The sequence below is a fragment of the Notothenia rossii genome (genome assembly GCF_949606895.1).
Source record: "Notothenia rossii genome assembly, chromosome: 5".
In the NCBI taxonomy this organism is placed as follows: Eukaryota; Metazoa; Chordata; class Actinopteri; order Perciformes; family Nototheniidae; genus Notothenia; species Notothenia rossii.
Window position 1 is genome coordinate 55,911,760 of NC_136903.1, and position 26,010 is coordinate 55,937,769.

The window sequence follows — 26,010 nt, forward strand, 5'->3', positions numbered from 1 at the left end:
CCCTGAAAAATGCGCGCGGACGAAATGACGCACGAAGGGTTTGGGTGGCCTCCCCCTAGAACAGGGGTGTCAAACTCATTTTCACCGAGGGCCACATCAGCATAATCGTTGCCCTCAAAGGGCCAGATGTAACTTATAAATGTAACTAAATGCAATGTAACTAAATGCAATGTAAAATAAATGTAACTACTCCTTAATGTTAAATAACTGAATTTATTACTTATTCAAGTTACAAATATTACATATATATTTGCAGAGATGTAAAAAATATGTTTGCTTGTTGCTCTGTTATTATAAAATAAATCCTTTTAATTTGTCAGGTTATGAAACCCATATTACTCCATCAATCAACGATCAAACTATCCAAGTGAATAAAGAAAAATAACATCAAACACAAGTTATGACATTAACTTTGTTCAAAACTTGAAATAACAAATAACTGTAAAACCAACAATTGTGAGCTGCTAAGAACATGTGTGACAGATGTAGCATTTTACAAAAACAAATGGCTGCACACAGCCTTGCAGGGGGCATACATCCAACTCATGAGAGATGGTTTGATTACAGTAAACACTTGTTTGCAGAAACACATAAAACCTGCAAACACTAAATACATTGCTACACATATAAAGTAGTATATGTAATAAACTCAAAATAACAAAATAAGGGTTGTCTCAGTCCACAACTATATTGGTCAAGTTTTTAGGTTAGTTTTTGATGAGGAGATGCTGCCTGTCCTTGAACACACCATGTGGATCCCCTCTCCACCATCCTCATCCATTGATCATGTTCTGTAAATAACAAACACAAAACAAAATGCAAACACAATCATTACATTGCACATAGTTTAACTATTGTTCTTCTTGGTTGAATTGCATTTTATTATATATTATTAGGTTTTTTCAAATGCTTACCAATGTGTTTTCTGACCAGATGTCTGACACCGTTTTTCCGTGGCCAGTGTGTCAATGTCTGGTTTTAGGTCCTGTGCTGTAGCAATCCGTAGAACAGCGTGGAGGTTGTCGTCAGTGATGCGTGATCTGTGCTTGTTTTTGTTTAGATTCATTATTGAAAACATCTGTTCGCACAGATAGGTGCTCCCAAACATAGACAGAACACGGCCAGCATGAAGTCGAAGCTGTGGCATGAAAGCAGGGGGCAGTAGACGGTAAAAGTCCTGGATTGTAACATCCTGGAACTTTGCTCTCAGGCCACTATCGCTTTGAAGCTCTATTAACTCCATCTGAAGTTGTTGGGGTGCAGTGCACACGTCGGTGGTGAAAGGACTAGCAAAGATGGCAAATCCAGAGTGCTGTGGTCTGAAGTCAGAGAATCGCCGATCAAACTCATTCATCAACAGGCTCAGTTTGGTAGCTAACTGAGCACATGAGAAAGTACCGGGACATGAGGCTGAGATGCTCTGAGAAACAGGAAAGTGGGCAAGATTGTCCTGTTTCACTTGGCACATCCATAGGTCAAGTTTACGCTGGAAAGCCGTGATCGTGTCGGACATCTGCGTGATGACTTGTTTGCGTCCCTGCAGCTTCTGATTCAGTTGGGCGAGATGTTCGGTTATGTCACACAACATAGCAAAGTCACACAGCCAGTTTGGATCTGACAGTTCAGACAAGGGTTTTCCTTTACTCTGCATGAAAAGAGCAATGTCTTCCCTAAGCTCAAAAAATCGTTTGAGGACTTTGCTCCTACTCAGCCACCTTACTTCTGTATGGTACGGCACGTCTCCGTGCTCCGAGCCCATCTCCTGCAAGAACAGCTGGAACTGACGATGATTCAGGCCACGCGCCCGAATGAAGTTCACTGTCTTCATGACCGTGGTCACTATATCATCCATCCCCAGCACCTTCCCGCACAAAGCTTCTTGATGGATAATGCAATGATACGTTATCAGAGGCGTGTGACAGTTACTTTCTTGCATTTTCTCCTTCATTAGTCCAACCAAGCCCACTTTTCTTCCACACATTGCAGGTCTGTAGTTAATCCCACCAAGTTTTCCCAGGGCAATGCGTTTTTACTGACGGACTTCTCCACCGCATCAAAAATGTCCCGTCCCGTTGTGGTCCCATGCATGGCAGCCACATCCAACAGCTCCTCAGTGACAGAGAGGTCCGACTTCACGCCTCTAATAAAAATAGATAGCTGCGCTGTATCCGTGTTGTCTGTGCTTTCATCAACAGCTAATGAAAAAGCTATGTAGCTGCTTGTCTCTTCGGCCAGCTGTGTTGCCAGGTTTCCTGCTAGTTCCTTAACTCGGTCCGCGATGGTGTTTCTTGATAAACTGACATTTTTAAAAGTCTGTATCTGGTCGGGACACACCTGCTCACAGACCTTCAGCATGCACTGCTTCAAAAACGCTCCCTCTGAAAAAGACTTTGAAGCGCGGGCGATTTCTTCAGCCACAACAAAGCTAGCTTTCACTGCCGCGTTGTTTTTGGTTGTGGCTTTCGCGAACACATTCTGCTGCGATCGCAGTTTGCCTTTTAATTCTTGGGCAATTTGTTGTTTTTCTTGATGGCTAAATTTGGCATACTTACCTCCGTGTTTGGTCTCAAAATGCCGACGTAGATTGTACTCTTTGACAAACGCCACCGCCTCATAACACAAAAGACATACCGGTTTTTCTCCTTGAAGCACAAACATGTATTCGCCTTCCCATCTTTCTTGAAACACCCTTCCATCTGCATCAATTTTTCTCTTCCTGGACATTTTGGGATCATTATTTGTATTTCTCAATTCCACTTGTTGGGAAAATCGCATCGATGTGGAAACACTGCAGTCTAGTGGCGGGATGCCGTCACTTCGCGGGTAACATAATCGGCATGTATTGTGGGAAATGTAGTTTTTGGTCACGGCACGCATTTGACTTATTTATTTTTAGACAATCAGACCTATTAAGAAAAAAAAAAAAATTAAGAAAAATTAAAAAAAAAAAAAAAAAAATGCAATGTAATGTAATTAAGCTCTCGCGGGCCACATTTGGCCCGCGGGCCTTGAGTTTGACACGTCTGCGCCTAGAACATTTAGATTTTTGCAGGTCTTAGATGCTGTCTGGTGCATTCTATAGACTGAATTATAAGATGAACCACCACAATATTACAATTTCAATTGTATTCTTCATTTCACTTGTTTGTGTTTGCTCGCTTGCATGCCCTGCATAGCTATAATAAATACTTAAGTTGTTGGTCAAGACACTTTCCATCTGTTGAAGGCAAATGCCTTCCCAGATGTAAAAAAGTAGAAAACATTACATGCAGTTATAACTGCCAAAACAAACATTATTTACGCTATTATGGCCCCTGTTAAAAATGTTTGTAATGTTATCTACTGTAAGTTGGTCGAAGGAATGCCTCCTCATCCAGAAGCTGACCGAGCAGACCCGAGCAGCCGAGTGCATCCGCGAAGCACACACAATGGCGACGTCAGAGTTCCCGTTAGCAAGCAAATCTAAATCTCTTTGGTCAAAATGTCCGGTCAAAAATAATTTCCCTTTAGCGCAATACCGCGTCAGTTGCGCCACTTATGTGACAGACAAGAAGAGTATGTGACAGACACGAGTAGTCAATTCTAATGTGTAACACTTAATGTGGAGAAAGAGATGTGCTGTATGGGTTGATTGTGCGTTGATCTGTTGCTAATGCCTCGGGGTTCTTGTGGGCATGTAAACAAATGCATAATGCTGCACTTTGTGGCCTCACCCAGTTGCATAGCGACACTTATTGTTTAGGTCACGGTGTCTTTTAATAAGCAGGTAGTCATATCATTAGCTAAAACTAGCTGAATCTGATCGATATGGACATAAACGCGAGTGAAGTCTAATCTGACGGGAGAGAGAGATCAGCTGCTGCTGACGAGTCGACACGCAGCTCTGCATGATCACATGCAGCGGTGAGCGGAACAAAACACACACTTCAGGTTAGAATATCACACGTAGCTATTTTAATTACCTCTCAAACTACCGTAACTAGTTATAGATATGTTTAGTTTTACTGTCGGGTCACTCATTACTGGAACCGCGAGCTGCATGATACTGGTATAATAGATTGCCCGATCGGGCAACCAGCAGGTGAGGCTTCATGGCCCGAGCTAAATACTAGATGGCCCCGGGCCATCGGGCAGTCCTTAATGTCGAGCCCTGTTGTGGGCTTTTCGCTATCAGCCCTGAAGTATTGTTTTGCTGATTAATGTTTTGTATAGAAATGGATATAGAAATGTTGTACAACCAGAAATGTATTTAAGGCGAGACACTACAGGTGAATAGGGTAATTTTTTTTAACTTAAAGATATCAGCTAGAAATTTCTCCAGTTAATTACTTACAATAAGGCAATTGTTTTTTGTATTACAAGTTTTCAGAAATAGCATGTTTAAATATGCAAATTAGCCATAATCTCATTAAATATGCGCATATTTTAACACATTTCAGGAAACGAATTTTTTTTATTGGATAAAGCCAGGTTCAAAATTCTTGTTTCATTTTGTTGTCATATTAGAATTGAAGGCTTTTACAGAAGGGATTTTTTATATCTCTTTTTATCACTAAATAAATCAGAAAATACTGTCAACAGCCCTAAAATATCAATTTTCGCCATGTTTTTAGGTATAAAATGTTATATAATTCAGGCTATGAATGATAAATGAACAAACCCTTCTGTAAAAGCCTTCAGAATATGGATAGGAATATAACTGGAAGGTTTGGTGTGTCTACGTGCTACTGAAGTGGAAATTTTGTGCTCAGAGTAGGAGAAAAAACTCATTTTGAGAAAACGACCTTTAAAGATATGTATTGTCAAATTCCATATTTTTTTTATTGGAAGACACTATTTTCAGACACAATATCTAATCTAATACTTACAACAACAACAATATAGAACATATAAAACACAATACAACTGAAAACTGAGTAACACCCGCACTGCAGAACTGCCACCCTAGTCCATGCCTGCTCCATAAGTAGGCCCCTCCTGCATCTCCTGCTGATGTATTTTCACCTTTTTTGCTGTGCTTAGACTCTTGCGCCTATATTTCAAACTAGCAGATGTAATGGCCTCAGCTTTTGAAATTCTCAGCAAATCACTTTGTCTCATTGCGCTGACAGTAACAGCTGTGCTCTGGAGCCACAACTTCTCCATAACAGCCAGCATGGCAGAGGCACCTTCATTAAAGGTGGAGATGGCCATACTTGCAGCTGCCTCAACCCTGCTTTTCCCCACAAAGACCGTTTTTGGACACCGCGCCCATATCACAGAGTTGAGGCACTCATTGGCATTTTGAGTACCTCCATGCTGCATTCTCTGGAGCAGGCTGTCACTTGACATGCGGTGGTACACAGGGATAAGCTTCTCCCCCACCTCTCGCTTTAAAAAGTTTCCAGCATGTTCTTTGTGGCTACCAGGTGTTTCCCCATTATCCTCTGCTTTCCTATACCAACACCAGGAGGGATTGCACCTGGTGTGTAAGGGGCTGTCATCAGTAGACATGCCGTGGAGGAGACCTGCCCATATTTCTCCCTTCATTTTATCGATTGAACCCTGGTTGTTGAGAATTGCCCCCCTGTAATAATTTTGCAAAGTTTTGCATTTCTTTGCAGTCAGCTTCCCTACACCCTTCCCTCCTAACTTTTTCTGTGAACTCATTTTTCTGAGTGCTGTACCCATTCGCTTGTGGGCATGATTAATGCACTCTAATTTCACCACTTCATGCCCAGGGTATGGGTTCAGTGCAACCACCTCCCTAAATGCTGCGCTATCCCCATCTGACAACATCTCTGTGTACCGCACCTGGTGGCGATTCACAGACCTGGCCCACATCCTCTTGGCTGACTCCTGCTCCATTGCCTTGCTTGACCCTGCAAAGTTTCTTGCACAATCACTATGTGTCTGTCGCCAACTGTCATACTCCTCTTCTGTAATCTTTTGCTCTTGCTTGGCATTTCCCTTTAGAGCACAACCATGGCAATAGGATGATAGGATTTCATAGTCTATCACCAATCCAGTAAGGATGTCAATGCACACACCGATCCCATAATGGGATGTGAAGCCTCGCTTTTGCCATGTGCCATCAAATGACACGCTGATGTTTATAACTGCCTCTGCATCCTCCCTCAGCAACTCTGCAACATCTGGGTCCACATCTGCATAAGCCTGCCTGACCTGCTCCCTTGTCCTGTGAAGTGACTCCAGGCCTCTCTCTATTTCTGCCACTAATAAGAGAAAAAAATAAGTCAACTGAATGTCCTGATAAGTTATACTCTGAATTCAATAGTTCAAGTTTTCTTGGTCTCAATCCTGTTTCTATACCTGTCACTCTCTTGTCATGTCTCTGATAGGTTTTGAGATGAAGTGCAGGAATCCCCAACACTTTGCTTATTTTCTTCAGAGCTGCATAGCCCAAGCCTAACTCGTGCGCTAAGAGCACCATTCTCACATTCACATCAAAAGCAACATCCTTCCTGGTTTCGTCTTGAAGACGTGTAGATGTGTACACACTTTTGCGGTACCCACCATCACACAGACTGCACTCTAAAATTAAGCTGCTACAGAAACCATGGTTTTGCGGATCGATGTTAACTTTGAGCCCTGTCCCTGCGCAATTTGGGCAAATCAACCCACTGAGCAGTTCATTCAGCCGCGCTACATGTATTATCAGCCACTGCTGTGTGGCGCTATCTAAACCCTCCTGCTCTTTGGGTGACAGCTTGCGCATTGACGCACTAAGTGAAGGTTTTTCAGGTTCGGGGTCATTTGTTTTGTCTTCTCCCTTGCTACGTGCAAGTGACAATTGTTGTCCTCTTCTCTTTGAACGATTTTTTCGCGGATGTTTCGGCATTTTGAGATTTAAATTTTCAGCGCAAATATAAACAAGGAAGTGTCATGGCGCACCACGTGACGCATCTGAACGAATCACGTTGTCAGAAATTGACACCAGCCAATAAGATTCCGTTCTTTGGTCAGATGAACCCTTTGTACTTTCACGATTGGTTGCTGATACAAAGGAAATGACCATATTTGGATCCGATGAGATTGTGCAGGAGAACCTGAGCTTTCCAACGGTACCTCTCATGACATGGAGCAAACAGCAGTCACGGCACTTTATGTTACGTTAGATTGCTAACTTTTGGTGAATTTAGGAGAAATCTACCGACGGAAATAGACAAACTATAGTAAAATAAACACCTAAATGTGTATTTTGTACGTTTTCCTTCCAAAAGCCTGAAAGAAAACATCTTATTGAATCAAAATAGCACAAAATCTCAAAATTGACATGGGCATGAAAAACGATGTTTTTGCCTGCCGTGTCTCGCCTTAAGAGATTTATACAACCAGAAAGGTATTTATTTTATTTGAGAGATTTATACAACCAGAAATGTATTTATTTTATTTAAGAGATTTATTTTTATTTAAATGCTTAAAGGAAAAGATACTAATTATTCCTTGTGACCTTTTACAGGTCAGGTTTTTTGTTTGGATATATTTATTTTTGCCAGGTGCTTGCCGCACCTGATGCCCTTTCATGGACCTTGATGGCGAGCTAAGATTCTAAACCTATCCTCCCTGCCACATGGTGAAGTAGGATTAAACGGAAATTAATGAACCCCGGAAGCTTTTCTTTTGTTGTCTTTTGCCTTTACTGGGCACCTGAAAATAATCATGTGAATTTGAATGAACTTGTTGATATCTTGAATACAACTATTTTGTAACGCATACCTGGTTTCAGTTTGTATTTTTCACACACATTGAGCTCCATAGTCATTCCTAGTTCTTCTGAATATCACTCATTTAATTACAGCTAATACACTTGCTACATAGTGGCGAGCTAGCCAGGATCTCAATAAGTGTGAAGCCATTGTATGGTTGGGGCTTAAGTCATTTCTGTTATCTTGTTACACTTAAATGTCAAATGGATTTCGTTGAGTCTTTAGATGTGGATGTATCATCCTATGTGATCATTAGCGGTCTTACTGATACAAAAACAGATGATGAAATTGTTGAATGTTTAAAGAAATACGGGTCTATTAAGAAAATAGTTCCAGTTGATGATCCCGATAGCGAATATCACAAAAACCTGATCGTTGAATATAATCTTAGATCCGCATTAGCAGCTTTAGATCCCCTACTGCCGTATTACCTTCCTTCACGAGAGGTGGCAGACGTCACTTATTGTGTCAAAGCATTAGCTTTAGAATACACAGCCAAAATTGGCAGCAGCTACACGACACACTATCTCAATGAGCTAAGACAACTAGCAAAACATAGTGGAAAACCTTTTGAGGAAGTGTTAAAGGACATGATGAGTCAAATTGGTGAGGAACTGGAAGAGAACTTTGAAGAGGACCCATCCGTTAAGATCCAACTTCCAACACCTCCAACAAACCCTATTCACCTACCTAGTAGAAGAACCTTCTCTCTTTCAGGAACTGAATTAAATCCACCTGAAATTCAAAGAGTTGTGGTTGAACACATAGTGAGAAAGGAAGACATAAGCTCACATTCACACTCTCCGCTTTGACTTCGTACCTTCTCTGGGAAATTCCCTAAACCCAGTAATGAAGCAGATTATGAAACTTGGCGCTCTCAAATTGAATTACTGAGTGCTGATCCTAGTCTGTCTGCCTTGCACGTCACCAGACGAGTTCTTGAGAGCTTGTTGTCTCCTGCAGCCGATGTGATGAAAGGTCTTACCCACCATCTACTTACAGGTTCTTGACTCAGCCTTTGCCACTGTCCAAGATGGAGAGGAGCTCTTTGCTCAATTCTTGAACACACTCCAAGACCCTGATGAAAGGCCGTCTGCTTACCTTCAGCGATTGCAGCTTACCTTGAATTCTGTCGTCAAAAGAGGAGGCATTTTGACAAGTGAAATAGAACAGCATCGTATTAAACAATTCTGTTGGGATGCTGGGATAACACAGTCATAACAAACTTACAACTTGAACAGAAAAAAGACAATCCTCCTTCCTTTTCAGAGCTTTTGCTCTTGTTACGCACAGAAGAAGACAGACAACTATCCAAGGAGAGCCGCATGAAAAAACACATCAGTTCGTCCAGACAACGAGTACAAGTGAGTTCACAAAGCACTTGCGCTTGTGACTCAAATTCAAAGCATGACTTCAAGGCAATCGAGGATCTCAGAACGCAGATGAATAAACTGCAGAGCCAGGTCACAACTTTGATTTCTCAGGCACAATCAAGACCTGAACCAAGTGGTTTCAACACCAGACCTGCGAGAACTGCGATGACACAACACTCAAACAAGCCTAAACCTTGGTACTGCTTTAGGTGTGGAGAAGATGGTCACGTTGCTACATTATGTAGTAATACACCCAATCCAAATCTGGTCATGGCAAAACGTAAGCAGTTGCAACAAAAGCAACAGATGTGGGACGGAGAGAACACATCTTCCAATCCATCAAACTAAATGCAGCCCTTGAGGAAGGACAGACGAGGGCTGCAGCGGATGAATGTCCTGTAAACTGGTTTCCTCCATATCCATACCAGTTACTAAAAGGACTCGTTGGCACTAAGAGCACAGCACAAGTGAGCATAAAAGAAACACAATTTAATTGTCTGTTGGACACAGGTTCACAGGTGACTACAGTTCCCCATTCTTTCTACTGTAAGCATCTATCCGATCAAGAAATCAAACCTTTAATGGATATTCTTGAAGTTGAAGGAGACAATGGTCAAACTGTGCCATACATGGGCTACATTGAGCTTCACCTTACTTTTCCTGTTGACTTTGTTGGTGAACCAGTTGAAGTACACACTCTTGCCTTGGTGGTGCCTGATGTTAAAGATTCTCTGTCGTTTGTGCTTGTTGGAACTAACACATTGGATGTCCTTTACGAAAAATACTTGGTTCACAACGTGCCAGAAAATCCTCGTCTTCCTTATGTATACCGAGCTGTGTTGAAAATCCTGGAACTAAGGCATAAGCAGTCAAGAAATGGTTATCATGGCATTATCTGAATGCATGGAAAGAACCCACAAACTATTCCAGCAGGAGGAACTGTTGTCCTGGAAGGAGTTGTCGCTTCACAGTGTTTGCAGTCGGAGAAATCTGTCCTTGTTGAGCATCCGTCTTCTTTCTCTTTGCCTGGCGGCTTGATGGTTAAATCCTGTCTAGTTGACCTTCCCAGACATCAGCCATGCCAGTTGCCAGTAGTCATTACGAATGAATCCGATCACGATATTGTCATCCCTGCGAGATCTGTGGTTGCAGAAGTAAGTGCTATTCAGACAATCTTAAAGGAGCACAGCGTTTCTGATCCAATTCAAGCCTCTTCATCAGACGTTGGACTCTCAAAACTTCAGAGTTTCGACTTTGGTGACTCCCCACTATCACCTGAATGGAAAAATCGCATTATGGAAAAGCTCAATAGCATCCCACAAGTCTTTGCAAAACATGATCTTGATTTTGGCAGAACTGATAAAGTTACTCATCACATCAAACTTTCAGAAGAAACCTCATTCAAGCACAGAGCAAGACCAATCCATCCTCAAGACATCGACGCTGTACGGAAACATCTTCAGGAACTCCTTGAATCAGGAGTAATCCGGGAATCTGAATCTTCCTTCTCATCACCCAGATTGTGGTGGTTAGGAAAAAGAACGGCAGTGTTCGACTCTGTATTGATTACAGAAAACTAAATCTACAAACAATAAAAGACGCTTAAGCTCTGCCAATGCTTGAAGACACATTCACAGCACTCTCCGGTTCTAAGTGGTTCTCAGTACTCGATCTGAAAAGTAGATATTATCAAATCAAAATGGACGAAGCAGATACATCGAAAACTGCCTTTGTTTGTCCCTTAGGATTTTGGGAGTTTAATCGCATGCCCCAAGGAGTTACGAATGCACCGAGCACTTTCCAGCGCCTCATGGAGAAATGTATTGGAGACATGAATTTGAAAGAGGTCCTCGTCCTCATCAATGACATCATTGTGTTTTCCCCAACATTAGAGGAGCATGAAGCCAGGCTGATGAAAGTGTTGAATCGGCTAAAAGAGTTTGGTCTGAAACTGTCCCTTGAAAAGTGTATTTTCTTTCAAACATCCGTCCGCTACTTGGGACATGTAGTTTCCAGTAATGGCGTAGAAACTGACCCAGAAAAAGTCGCAACACTCACAACCTGGCCAGTACCCAAAAACTTAAGAGAACTTTGATCATTTCTTGGCTTTGCTGGGTGCTATAGAATATTTGTAAAAGACTACTATGCAATCGTCAAACCCCTCCACGATCTCACGTCTGGGTATCCACCGTCACAGAAGAAATTAAAACTAACGTTACGTGCAGAAAAATACCTAAATCCGAAAGAGCCTTTTCATGGCCGTTGGACGTCTGTATGTCAACATGCCTTTGAAACAGTCATCCATAAACTCACTACTGGCCCTATCCTTGCTTTTACTGATCCTCAAAAGCCTTACATCCTTCATACTGACGCCAGCTCCACTGGCCTTGGAGCTGTGTTATATCAAGAGCAAGAAGGAGTTAAGAGAGTAACTGCCTATGCCAGCAGAGGACTTTCCCGTAGTGAATCCAATTATCCAGCTCACAAACTCGAATTCCTTGCCCTCAAGTGGTCCGTAACAGAAAACCTCAATGACTGTCTGTATGGCAATCCTTTCACAGTGGTGACCGACAGCGACCCTCTCACTTATATTCTAACATCAGCCAAACTGGATGCAACCAGTTACAGATGGCTTGCAGCACTATCCACCTTTTCTTTTAAAATCCTATATCGTGCTGGGAAACAAAGCGCAGATGCCGATGGACTTTCCCGCAGACCACATGGTGATCTCATTGATGATCAGAAATCAATGAAGGAGAGGGAAAGAATTTGGAAATTCCCCCAACAGCATCTGTTTGATCCTGCTTTGATCCCCATTGAGCAATCCACTATACAAGCCATTTGTGATAGACAGCTCATTTACAGTTCAAACGACAGCAACCATACTATCGCTCTTGTGCAGTCCATGTCCACTTCAACTGATGTACTACCGGACAGTTTTGTAAAAAACAGTCAGTTTGAGTCCTCATTCACTCCTCAGCTTACTGAGACTGAGCTAGCAGAAACACAAAGAGCAGACCAAACCATCAGGCATATCATCTCTCAATTGGAACATGGAGAAACAGTACCACCTACTTTGAGGGATGAACTCCCTGAGTTGCCCCTTCTCCTCCGAGAACTTAATCGTTTGGAGCTCCGGAACAACATTCTTGTTAGGAGGAGGCAGATAGGAACTCAAAGCTCTCATCAGATTGTCTTGCCACCTGAATTCCGTCACCAAGTCCTGACCAGTCTACACGACAACATGGGTCACATGGGAATAGAAAGAACTCTAGACTTGGTTCGTGCCAGATTTTATTGGCCAAGAATGTCCACTGATGTCTACAACAAGAGATAAAAACGTGTGAGAGGTGTGTAAAAATAAAGGCTTTGCCTGAAAAAGCTGCACCTCTTGTAAACATTAGAACCTCAAGACCTCTTGAACTTGTCTGCATGGATTATCTGTCGTTAGAACCGGACAGAAGTGGTACTAAGGACATTCTTGTCATCACAGATCACTTTAGCAAGTATGCCATTGCTATTCCCACACCCAACCAGAAGGCTAGGATAGTGGACAAATGTCTATGGGAAAACTTTTTCATTCACTACGGAATTCCAGACAAACTACACAGCGATCAGGGACCGGACTTTGAGTCCAGGACAATAAAGGAACTATGCCAAATCACAGGAATTCATAAAATAAGGACTACCCGATACCACCCAAGAGGAAACCCGGTTGAGCGTTTCAATCGCACACTCTTGAGTATGCTTGGAACCTTGAAAGAGTCGGACAAAACGCATTGGAAAGACTTTGTGAAACCCATTGTACATGCCTACAACTGCACAAAGAATGACGCTACAGGATTCTCGCCATACCAACTCATGTTTGGACGGCAACCGCGCCTACCAATTGACTTAGCTTTTGGACTACCTCTTACAAACAAACAACATACATCTCACTCTCAGTATGTCCAAGATTTAAAGTCTCATTTGGAGGAAAGCTACAAGATAGCAACTGGAAACGCAGAAAAGAGCATGCAGAAGAACAAAATAAGATTTGACAAGCATATCATTGCTGCTGATCTTTCGGTTGGAGACCGTGTCCTCGTCAGAAATGTACGTCTGAGAGGAAAACATAAACTATCAGACAAATGGGAATCTGAAGTGTATGTTGTCAAAAGAGCTGGAACATTGCCTGTCTACACAGTCAAACCAGAAAAAAATATATAGTCCCCAACGTACCTTACATAGAGATCTTCCTCTTCCTTGTGGGTACCTATCTGCCCCAGAAATCCCAATTCCGACAGGAATCAGCAAGCCCATAACTCGTTCCCACACAGAACATCTAAAAAATCACGTCGACATTGATGAAGAAGAAACCCCAATGTACTGGTAAAGTGAATTGCCCATCTCTGAGCTTTCAAGATTCACCACCATACTTGACATACCAGCAGATCCCATTAGTTCTCCTTCCAGCACAATACTACCAACCACCAATAGCACAGCCCCTGTTGGTGCAGCAGCAGAGGATGCTGCTCAGAACCTCTCTAAACTGAAAAGAACTGGAAAGGAACAAGCAGACATTGCTGAAGAGGAAAGGGCCCGTTCCTCTGAAGACGATGACTTGCCAATCTCCACTTCAGACAATGTGGATGAACTTCCAAGACGTTCAACTAGGAACAGGAAACCACCAAAACGACTTTCGCTACGCAAAACTTGGACAACCAGTATTAGACACCTTCCATACACTTTTTCATGGGTTGGCTACTGCCTTCAAATATGCCTTAACAGACACTGAGTTCCCGTGCACACATTGCAGCAACCAATTAGCACACAACCAGGTCCATGTCCGAGACGTACATGAGATCAGGGGGGGAAAGTGTAACCCAGGTTAAAAACCTTCAATCCTAGCAGGCTTCTGTAGATCAGTATAAATGGCAGCCAGGTCACTTCCGTTTCCTTTGCTGGTCGTTTGTGATGCTAGTGCTACGTTGATGCTACATGCTACACACAGGGATTCCTCCACGATTCCTAAACAGATTAACGTTTTGTTAACAATTGCTGCAATCAGCGGTGAGTCTTGTATTGGTAGAATGTATGTAAAATGTTTAATGTTATTGAAAAATGCCCGGAATGTGCCTGCTAGCTTAGCGGCTAGCGGTTAGCATTTTCAATAGGAAATCTACATTGATATAGCTCCCGTTAGCTTAGCACCTAGCGGTTAGCATGCAAATAGTATTGCTAGTAGAAATATCTTATGCATGGGTCTTCACTGATCCCAATTACTTTAAGTGTAACCTTGTGGGATTTTGGCCCTGAAGGATTGTTTTGCTGATTAATGTTTTGTATAGAAATGGATATAGAAATGTTGTGCAACCAGAAATGTATTTAAGAGATTTATACCAGAAATGTATTTATTTTATTTAAGAGATGTATTTTTTATTTAAATGCTTAAAGGGGAAGATACTAATTATTCCTTGAAAATAATCATGTGAATTTGAATGAACTTGTTGATATCTTGAATACAACTATTTTGTAACGCATACCTGGTTTCCTTTTGTATTTTTCACACACATTGAACTCCATAGTCGTTCCTAGTTCTTCTGAATGTCACTCATTTAATTACAGCTAATACACTTGCTACATAAGCAGGCAGAGCACGAGCAGACATATCACTTTATTACCCATTAATAAGTGCTTGAAACGCGGGGGAAATGCTTGCAACCACGGAACACACTGCTGACACGAGATACCCGCATATAAGCACTGAGCAGAGGGTCCGTCCATGTCAGCGGCTGCTGTTGAATTAAAACAGCTTATTGTACTTTTAACAATCGTGTACATCATTCATATGGTTCCCTAACACAATGCACACAGTCTCTCATGTTAACGAAATGGACAGATTTCCGTCCATGTCAGCGGCTGCTGTTGAATTAAAACAGTTTAATGCACTTTTAACACTCATGTACACCGTTCATATGGTTCCCTAACACAGTGCACATAGTCTGGAGCTCTCACTGGGGTCCTACACAAGCTCCAGTCAGGCGTTTTAACGAAACGGGCAGATTTCCGTCCATTTGGTCATTCAAATGTTAAAGAAACGGACAGATTTCCGTCCATATCAGCGGCTGCTGGACACACGCTGGAGGTCATTAGTCCGTCATTTGGGGCTCTTGGAGGGGCCACAGAGAGGAGATTTCCCCGGTCTCTGTCCTGGAAGTGTGAAATAAACAGAGTCCCCATGGCAGGGACACACGCTGGAGGTCTCTCTCCCGAGAGTGGACGTCCATTGCCTGTAAATAGGGCTAACATTAGGTCTGTCACTTTGGGTAACCGCACCACTGTCGGTCGTGTCCCGAGAGTGGACATCCATTGCCCCTAAATATAGGTCTGTCACTTTGGGTAACCGCACCACTGTCGGTCGTCTCCCGAGAGTGGAAATCCATTGCCCCTAAATAGGGTTAGGGTTAGGGTAATGTTGTGAATCGAGTGGCCCATGGTGGTGGTTGGGTTATGGTATGGGCAGGCGTATGTTATGGACGATGAACACAGGCCACTCGATTCACAACATTACCCTAACCCTAACCCTAATCCTAACCCTCACACCAGATACTGACTGGTTTTCGGACCCCCCCAAACCCCCCCAATAAAGCAAATATGCATGTTTCAGAGTGGCCTTTTATTGTGTCCAACCTAAGGCACACCTGTCCAATAATCATGCTGTCTAATCAGCATATTGATATGCTACATCTGTGAGGTGGGATGGATTATCTTGGCAAAGGAGAAGTGCTCACTATCACAGATCTTTCCAGATTTGTGAACAATATTTGAGAGAAATGGTTATTTTGTGTATATAGAAAATGTTTTAGATCTTTGAGTTCATCTCATGAAAAATGGGAGCAAAAACAAAAGTGTTGGGTTTATATTTTTGTTCAGTGTACTTACTTGTTAAAAGGTGATGAAGTTTGCAGCGTAAGCCAGCCATCAGTGTACCATCACGACGACATACTGTATCTATACAGCGTGAAAACCTCCCCTCTCTGGAGTTTACATGATTAGATTTTTTCTTAAAGACTGTTTCTCTAAAAGGTAAGTTTGTGATTTTAACACTTTTTTACTGACACTCGGCAGATTTGTGTGTAATTATCTCACAAAGGAACTGTAAGATACACTTTTTATGTATGCAAAACCTTATTGAAAATAAAATACTTTGTCTGAATACATTTTCTTTAAAGGCACTTTTGATTTTAATGCTATTTCAATGGAACAATCCAGTTTTGTTGACATCAATGCTTTTTTTTCTCTTTTCTTGTGTTACTAAGATGATTTTAGACACACTTTGATGTATGTAACACTTAACAACTGATAAAATATGAAGTACTTTGTAAGGAATTCGGTTTCTTTTAATGGCCAAGGCAGATTTTGGCTTTTTTCTCTTGCCAAGATACTTTTAGACACACTTTGAGGTATGCAAAACCTTAAAACTAGAAAATGAAGTACATTGTCTGATTCGATTTTTTCTTAAAGACTGTTTCTCTAAAGGTAAGTTTGTGATTTTAACACTTTTTTACTGACACTCGGCAGATTTGTGTGTAATTCTCTCACAAAGGAACTGTAAGTTACACTTTTCATGTATGCAAAACCTTAAACATTTTTGAAAATAAAATACTTTGTCTGAATACATTTTCTTTAAAGGCACTTTTGATTGTAACGCTATTTCAGTGGAACAATCCAGTTTTGTTGACATCAATGCTTTTTTCTCCTTTCTTGTGTTACTAAGATACTTTTAGACACACTTTGATGTATGCAACACTTAACAACTGATAGAATATGAAGTACTTTGTAAGGAATTCAGTTTCTTTTAATGGCCGTTTTTTTTAAACACTTGTTCAGTTAAACAATATGTTTTTTTTTCTGATAACCTCACATATTTTTGTTATTTTCTGCTACCAAGATACCTTTAGATACACTTTAATGTATGCAACACTTAACAAAGGGTATACTATGAAGTACTTTGTAAGGAATGGGGTTTTCTTTAATGGGTGCAAAAACTTTAGAACTGGGTAAAATATTCATTAATTTGTAATGAATAGATTTTTTGTTGATTTTCAACATAATATTTGTACACAATGACTTTTCCATATATTTTTTCTGACAAACTATACTTTTGACTTTTTCCGTAAAATCATGACAAACTATTACTTATTCTTACATTTGACCTCTTGCTGCTTGGTTGGAAATGATAGATGAAAAAGCTACAAAGCTTAAAGAACTTTTTTTTTTAAACTCTCAATTCTACAGATGACTCCCCCATTAAACGCAATAAGTCCCTCACCACTCAGCAAATCATCTAAAACTAACGACCCCACTAAGACGACCGTTGACAACTAGCCATGGATCTGAGAAAAACAAAATCTCCCCCGCGAGTTGCAGCCAGGAACAAACTCCTGGACTACCATCATCATCACCATTTTGGACACCCGAATCTTGCAGTACTACTGCTGCTGATTTTGCTCCTTGGGCCAAGACGTCTCTGTTATGGACACAGTGAAAGCGGTGTTGGTTGATATTGTGGAGAGGGTGATGCATCGGTACAGAGAAGACATCTGCAACGGATGCCGAGTCAGTCACAGAGGCAACACGATTGTCTGAATGACATGCCCGATTTTTTCTTCAGAAGCAATTACAATGCGTTAATGAAAAGACTTTGGCTCACCGACTTCATTACTGAGATTGACCAGACTCTTATTGATAAAGACATTTACACGGATGAATGGAGGATCCAAGGCGCTTCGGAGGCTTTTCTGCACAATCTGAAAAATTGCAGATGCCTCAAGGAGAGACCTGAAAAGATCCATACCGAGTTTGATGGAGAAGAAGACTAATAACCAGCGGTTGATTGAAGCCAGGTATTTTTTTTCTTTTCGATACATTGACTTTTTCTTTAAATTAAAAATAAATATGCGGAACTACTATGCAAAATGCACTGTATATATTGATCAGAATGTAGTCAATACCCTTTTAATAAGTGTGGTGATGAGGACGATTGAAAACGGAGTGAATAGTGACCCCCGTGTAAACAGAATGGCTGAAGTTTGTAAACTAGAAGACATTTTGGATATCGTTCATTCTGAGTACTAATCCGGGTCATTGGGAAATGATTGTAAACGAAACATTTAAAGTGGTCCTGGAATCTTCATTTTCCGAAACATTTTGTAACATTAGCGAAGAAATGAAACAAACATCAAAAGTGTATCATGTGTTCTCATTGTATGCTCTGTTTGTAGATGTAATGCATCTTTGTGTCAAAAATAGCATACACATGAATATTTTGACTCAAGTGATAAAAAACTCCATGATATTTCCAGTAATCTCGGGAATTCTAAGCCGGAGACGGTCCTGGGGATGTTACAATCAGTATAACTATTGATTTAAAAAAAAAAATGTAAATAGGAAATCTTTTAAAAAATAAAAAAAGTGTTTTTTAAATTTAAAAACGGTTGTCTTCATTATAGCAAGGGGAGCGTGTCTGATACATGTGTATTACCTTTATTATCCTTCACATGCACTGTTGTCTTCATTATAACAAGGGGAGGATAACAGGGAAGATGTATGATAAATGTGTATTGAAACGTGCGTATTATACCCCCACAGAAACGCAGAAACGCAGAAACACAGAAACACTGAAAACACAGAAACACCGAAACACAGAGACACAGAACAACAGAAACACGGAAACACAAAAACACAGAAACACAGAAACACAAAAACACTGAAACACCGATACACTGAAACACAGAAACACTGAAAAAACTAAAACACAGACAGTGTGTTTCTGTGTTTTAGTTTAGTCTACCATACCATCATCCAAGGATAGTTTTCACTATAAGTAAAAAATCATTTTTGGACGGACACTATAATTTACAGTGTTTTACTATGTTCAATCTGAAGTTACTTTAAAATAAAAAAACATCTATATTGATTCTGACTTTTCTACATCCAACTCACAGGTTTATCATTACTTTGAGAAAAAAGATTATTAATTTTCCCCTTTTAGAAGTGTAGTTATGGTCATTTGTTCTGGAAATGTCATTTTCGAGCCTGAGACCTGGAAAACAGGCTTGGGGTTTAACAAGTTAAAGCAAAAACTTTTTTTTTAAACATCTCTTGAGTAATGTTTAGTACCGGAGTCCAACAGATAGGCAGCAGCTGCGGGACAGTAGCCTGCATACTAGGTAGCCTTCTCTGAAGAAGAAGTGATCCTTCGCTAGTGTGAAGAGTCTGCTTTATGCACTCCCCCGCTGCGAGGCTCTGGCGAGTTCACACAGCATAAACCCCCTCCCCGCTCAGCAACTTCCAAATTCTGGATAATCCCCAGATCTCCTACAATCCTAAACCCGCCTCCGGGCCAGATGTGTGTAAATTCTGTTCATGGTCATTTGAAAACAAATGCCGGTGTCGGACATTCACAAACACACCGTACAGACACAGAGAGCGGAACTGAGCACAGCACAAACACACACGTAATGCGCCTTGTGGACCGGACATCTCCTCCATAAAATGAGTAATATAGGGAATAATTGTGTGTGTGTGTGTGTGTGTGTGTGTGTGTGTGTGTGTGTGTGTGTGTGTGTGTGTGTGTGTGTGTGTGTGTGTGTGTGTGTGTGTGTGTGTGTGTGTGTGTGTGTGTGTGTGTGTGTGTGTGTGTGTGTGTGTGTGTGTGTGTGTGTGTGTGCGCACGCGGGGCTTTCCCTGGCCAACTTGAGGCCCCACGCAAAGTTATATGATGAGGCCCTCGATTTCGTGAGTGTCTACGGACGGGTGGTTGCTATTGGAGCCTCGCAGCGGCGATACCACACTAATTGCGCCGAATAAGCGCATAGGTGAGCCGCAAGATGAGGCCCCCTCCGCAAGGTGAGGCCCCACGCAGTCTGCGTGATTGGCCTGTAGGGAGGGACGGCCCTGGGTGTGTGTGCTTAAAATGAAGCAGCCTGCAGTTGCTCTTTAACTGTCTAATGAAGGCAAACACAGCAAAGGCTGTGTGTAAAAGGCACAGCTCCACTTCTTACTTGGCAAACCTGTAACTTTCTCGTGCACATCGTGATGAGCAAAACCATGTCACTTGGCCCAGGTTGTTTCCACAGAACGGACAAAAGATGTTTAACAACCATAAACACACTCGTACCGTCCATAGGTACCGGTGGTCTATCAGCTTGCACGTCACTTCTGGTATGATGGGCATTTCCTTTCCGGTTTGATTCTCTAGCTTGTTAAAGTTTTTCTGGAAATGTTAAAGTGTTTCGACACTTGTAAATGTGTCTCAGTTTTTCACTAGTGTAATTTTGTTTTTATAAAATGTAATTTTGCTTTATAAAAAGTAATTTTGTTTTATAAAATGTAAATGTGTCTCTAGCTTAGTAAAAGTGTTTTGCATCTTGTTAATTTGCTTTTGTTAATGTTAAATGTTTTTTTCTTTGGTAAAAGTGTTTTAGAAAATGTAAATTTGTTTTAGAAAATGTAAATTTGTCTCAAGCTTTGTTAAAGTGTTTCACACTTTTTAATTGTCGATTGCAGTTCTCAGCCACCGTGCTGAGGGCATCTCTCCGACATATCCTCTCACCTCAGCTGTCTGGCCCGTCCTGCAGGTGTACCTTACACACTGCTGTCCTCTCTTCTCTTATTCATGTAGTTACACTGCGGATCTCTTTCTCCGGCTCACTCCGTCTCCCGTCCCGACCCCCGACCTCTGGTGAAGGAGATCAGGTAACTGAAGACCTTGGCCGACAAAGTGACAACAGAGTTACAGACTGGAGCCTCTGTCTCTAAAAAAAAATGGATTAATGACCTTCAGCTGACACTTTAGTTTTAGCTAGTTTTTCCAACATATTCAGTATGTATACAGAAAAGGTACATAAAACAAAATGAGTTGAACGGGAGGGCAAAAGCTAACTTACAAAGAAAATAGCCCTCACAAGTCCTCAAATTTTACAGTTTTTGGTCAAGGACCTCAAATATTTTGGCAAATAGACTAAAAAAATAAATATTTAATAAAATAAAATATTGGTAACAATATATATTAAGGTACACAAATTCACCATAAACAAGTTTTTAATTAACATGCATATTAGCAGTATATTGGCTCTTTATTAGTCATTATAAAACACTTATTAATGCCTTATTCTACATAACCATATTCCACAAGTAATAGGCCATTAGTTGAGAGTTTTTCCTCAATAACCCTCTAATTAGTTATTATTTATTGCAAGTAAGGAAGTTGTTGTACATAAGTTTTGGTTTGAATATGCACTGCTCAATATGGGCCTAATAAGGCAGTAGTACCACAAGAATAGTAATTCTCCCATAATAACACTTAACAAATATGATTTAAACTTATGTAACAAGACATGAAACTATAAGTGTTAATTGTGTCTAAATAACAAAAAAAATTGTATTTCTATCTAAGAATATGTTTTGGGGTATTGACAGTTCAGCTACCAATAGCCAGGTGATATTGACCTGTATGTTTCATATTTGCAGATTTTTGTAAAATGTGTATGTACTGAAGGTTAGATAGGAAACGGGGTACAGGAAGTAGGAGAAAGTGAACTGAATAGCATTGCAGTAGACTACTACTAATTTTCCCTATGCAACCTGAATAGTAAAAGGGTCAAGTCAGAAAGCAATGATTGTAAGCGAAAGTTTAAACCTTACCCCTAGATTCCACAGGGTCCGTCTGCGTCGTGTTAGGGCCACGTTACGACTGCGCTGCGGCGTTCGCAAAGATCGCGTAGTCTTTCAAGTAGGAGGAGAAATGCCAGCGTTCTCCTCCAGTTTACAGGCACTGTGTAAATTATATATATAGAATAATTATGATGATGAATGCATTTTTTTACCACTAAAATACAGCAACACATATTTGATTAATGTCGTTTATAACTGGAATATTACAATTATTATGAACTTTGTCTGTACAAAGTAGTCTGTAGGAGCCGCATTTAAGTTTATTTTGTTTTGATTTATTTGGAACCTTTATTAATGCATTTTTCTGTTTCAGTAAGAAGTGTGCTTTGCTCAGGTGAAGGGGGCGGGGCTAAAGCTTTAAGTTGGAGGTGCGGTGTGTGATTTTGGCCACTGCAATTAATCAATGACGAGCTGTGATTGGAAACACGAGAACTATTGGAGGATCAAAGGGATCGTAGGAATCTAAGACAAAGGAAACGCCGGCCCGACGCGTCGCGGAGCCGACGCATGGTGGACCAAACAAAGAAACACTTCGGAGGAGGTATGCGCTTTCAGATCAAACATCACTGAAGGATTATTCGTTTGGAAGAAATACCTGAAGTGTTTAGAAACTGATATTTTTGTTTATGGACAGTGAATCTTTTATTTGTCAACCTTTCTGTGACGAAGAAAAAGAGAGCAGCGGTGAAATACAGCATCTTATGAAGTAACCTGAGTTAAGTTTTGAAAATACAAGGATAACGGAAATAACAAGAACTGTTTCTAAACCTTTTGAAGACTTTTTGGAAGTTTATATTGGATTAAAATGGCGAGATCTGATGAGGCGGAATCGCCACCTGTTCATCGAGATCAGGAAAAGCTTCGCATTTAACACGGAGAATGAACATTGTGAACAACCTAATGACCGATAAGGAATATCTGGATGAAGTCAAAGGGAATATGTTGAAGTTTAATGAACTTTCGGTTGATTTTAAAGCCTTGTATGTCTCATATGCGCAAATGTTGGATGAGAGCGCAAGAAAAGAGGACGATGAGAAATGGTATCAGCCGAGATGTACGCACATAATCTCATTCCTTGCCAAAGTTACAAAATGGATAAGTGACATAGAAAATGCTGATTCACTCAACTTGACTCAAGTGGAAGGTCTGCCAGCTGAAGAAGGTGCATATGCAAATGAAGGCAGCGGTCTGAGCGAGGTGTATACACACTCAACGAGGTCCATAACATCCAGCCACTCTTCCTCCTCCTCACTAAGCATCAATGCTGAGGCAGAGAGAGCAGCCTTATTGGCCAAAGCTTCTATGTTACAAGAAAAACATGCCATTGAAGAACAGGAACAAATATTACAAAAAAGAAGAGAAACACTAGAATTACATACAGAAATAGCAGCCAACACAGCCAAAATTAATTATCTTAAAGACAATGAATTAGCTAGGCTTACCCCTGTACAGGCTGAAGCAGCAGCTACCACACTGATGGATGCAAAGCTAGATATTTCAGTTGATCCTTATGACAGAGGTGCTCCAGTTGTTAGGAGCAAGGGAGACGCCCAACTTCACTTTCCCTTTTTTAATGTCCGTGAAGATAACGCACACAGTTTGCTTGATATTCATCATGAAGACAGCATTAATGATCAGCATCAGCCGCAACCAACCTTAGTGCACAATATTCCACCTGTCATACCCCAAAACACACAGCCAACTCTGCCACAAGGACAAAGCCCCCCTATGCCCAGCACAGCAAAGGATGACCACATGATTCAAATACTGGAAAATCAAAGCAGCTTGACGAGGATACTTGTGAAACAACAACTTCTCAAGACGCTGCCACAAGGAAATATTCCACCCTTTGATGGACACATCATGGAGTACAAGCCCTTTATTCACTCCTTTGAACATTGTATTGAAAACAAAACAGACAACAACAGAGACAGGTCGCAGTTCCTTATACAGTTTACCAGAGGCCAAGCTCAGCGGCTAGTCAAAAGCTGTGAATAGATGTCTCCAGACAGAGGCTATCAGAAAGCAAAACGTTTACTGAAGGAAAACTTTGGGAACGAATACAAACTCTCTAGTGCTTACCTGGAAAAAGCTCTATCCTGGCCCCTAGTTAAATCTGAAGATTCAAGGTCGCTGCAGGATTACGCCATGTTTCTAAGGAGTTGCTGCAACGCTATGGAGGAAATGGAGTACTTGGAGGAACTAGATACAGTGTCCAACATGAGAAGCATTGTGCTTAAGCTACCATACAAGCTCAGGTAGAGATAGCGCAGCAAAGCTTACGCACTGCAAGAGGAACGCAATCGTAGAGTAAGGATTTTAGACCTTGTCTATTTCATTGAAAGGCAAGCTTGCATAGCAGCAGACCCCGTTTTTGGTGACCTTCAAGACAAGTCAGCTGCCAAAGGAAATGTGGCTGTAAAGACTAGATTTCCTGTTAAGTCGCAGATCTCAAAAGCGTATGACAGTAGTTTTGCCACAGGTGTCACTATTTCCCCAAAAGAAAAAGAGCCTGGACCCTCCTGTCCCTTCTGTAGGTGCAAGCACACATTGGAACTGTGCAAACAATTATTGGAAGAAACACATAGGAACAAGCTGAACTTTGTAAAGATCAAGGGCATATGCTTTGGCTTTCTCTCCACAGGCCACATTAGTAGAGACTGTAAACAACGCCTCACCTGTAGAGCTTGCAAGCAAGCCCACCCAAGTGCCCTGCACATCTATGTTAAAAATGGTCCGACTAAACAGACTGAAAGGCCCTCTGGTGTAGCAGGCAGAACCACAGCAGAGTTATGTGGCCACGTAGGGGCCGGAGAACAAAATAATGTGCTGTCCATTGTCCCAGTGCAAGTTAAGGCAGCAAAAGGCAGTCAAGTCTTTCAAGTCTATGCCCTCCTGGACCTGGTTTCACCGCTACCTTCTGCTCCGAAGCGCTGATGTCTAAACTCAACCTGAAAGGCAGAAAAACACATATTCTGTTAAGCACAATGAATCAGAAAAAACTGGTGCCATCTCATGTCATACCTGGACTACTTGCGGTTCCTGTGGTGGCCACAAGGTGATACGAGTAGGCCCCCAAAAGAATACCGCATGCTGGTGCACATTTTTGGTGCTGTGTCCTCCCCAAGCTGTGCAACTTTTGCGCTACAAAAAACGGCTGAAGACAATGAACATGGGTTCCCACCTCAAGTAGCTGAAACTGTCCGAAGCAACTTTTATGTTGACGACTGTGTAAAGTCAGTCGCAAAAGAAGCGGAAGCCATCCAGCTAGTAAAGGACCTCACTGCATTATGCAGAAGAGGCGGTTTTCAGCTGAACCAGTGGGTTAGCAACAGCAGGGCAGTTCTGGCCTCCATCCCCACAGAGCAAAGGGCAAAGGATGTTAGGACTTTGGATCTCGACAAAGACAGTCTCCCCATTGAAAGAACATTACGTTTGCAGTGGGGTGTGGACTCTGACAATTTCCAGTTTAACATCCATCTCAACTAGAAGCCACATACACGAAGAGGAATTCTTTCAGTTGTAAGTTCAATCTTTGATCCACTCGGCTTTCTGGCTCCTCTGATTCTCCCAGCCAAGCAGTTGCTCCAAGAGCTCTGCCAGAGAGGCTTCGGGTGGGACGAACCTTTGCCCCAGACTATATCAGATAAATGGATCGAATGGATAGCAAGTCTGGAGAGGATAAAACACTTCCAAGTGCCTCGCTGTCTGAAGCCAAAGAGCTATGGAACACAAAAGTTTGCACAGCTGCATCACTTCTCAGACGCCAGTGAGAATGGCTATGGCTCAGTAAGCTACATTAGGCAGGTTAACATTCAGGATGTTTTTCATGTTGCCTTTGTCCTAGGAAAATCCAGAGTCCTTCCTTTAAAGCACATCACAGTACCGCGACTGGAGTTGGCAGCTGTTACACTGTTGGTGAAGGTGGACAAAATGCTGAGGAAAGAACTACACATGGACTTAAACCCCTCAGTCTTCTGGACGAATAGCCAAACAGTACTCAAGTACATTGGTAATGACTACACTAGGTTTAAGACCTATGTTGCCAACAGAGTGTCACTGATTCGTGACAATAGTGAATGGTCTCAATGGAGATATGTAAGCAGCAAGGAAAATCCTGCTGATGACGCCTTGAGAGAGCAGTCAAATTCATGCAGCAAAAAAGGTGGATACATGCCCCAGAGTCCCTGTGAAAGCCAAAGGAAAGT

The 26,010-nt window shown here is 41.5% G+C and overlaps 1 protein-coding gene across 1 annotated transcript; it reads right to left on the reverse strand.

Moving 5' to 3' along the window:
* Window positions 1-304: 304 nt before the first annotated feature.
* Window positions 305-2,921, reverse strand: LOC307040740 (general transcription factor II-I repeat domain-containing protein 2B-like). The gene is made up of 2 exons (XM_079683865.1): window positions 915-2,921; window positions 305-791 (listed from the first exon to the last, which is right to left on the reverse strand). Coding segments are annotated over exons 1-2 (1,068 nt in total). The 5' UTR covers window positions 1,982-2,921; the 3' UTR covers window positions 305-790.
* Window positions 2,922-26,010: the final 23,089 nt, after the last annotated feature.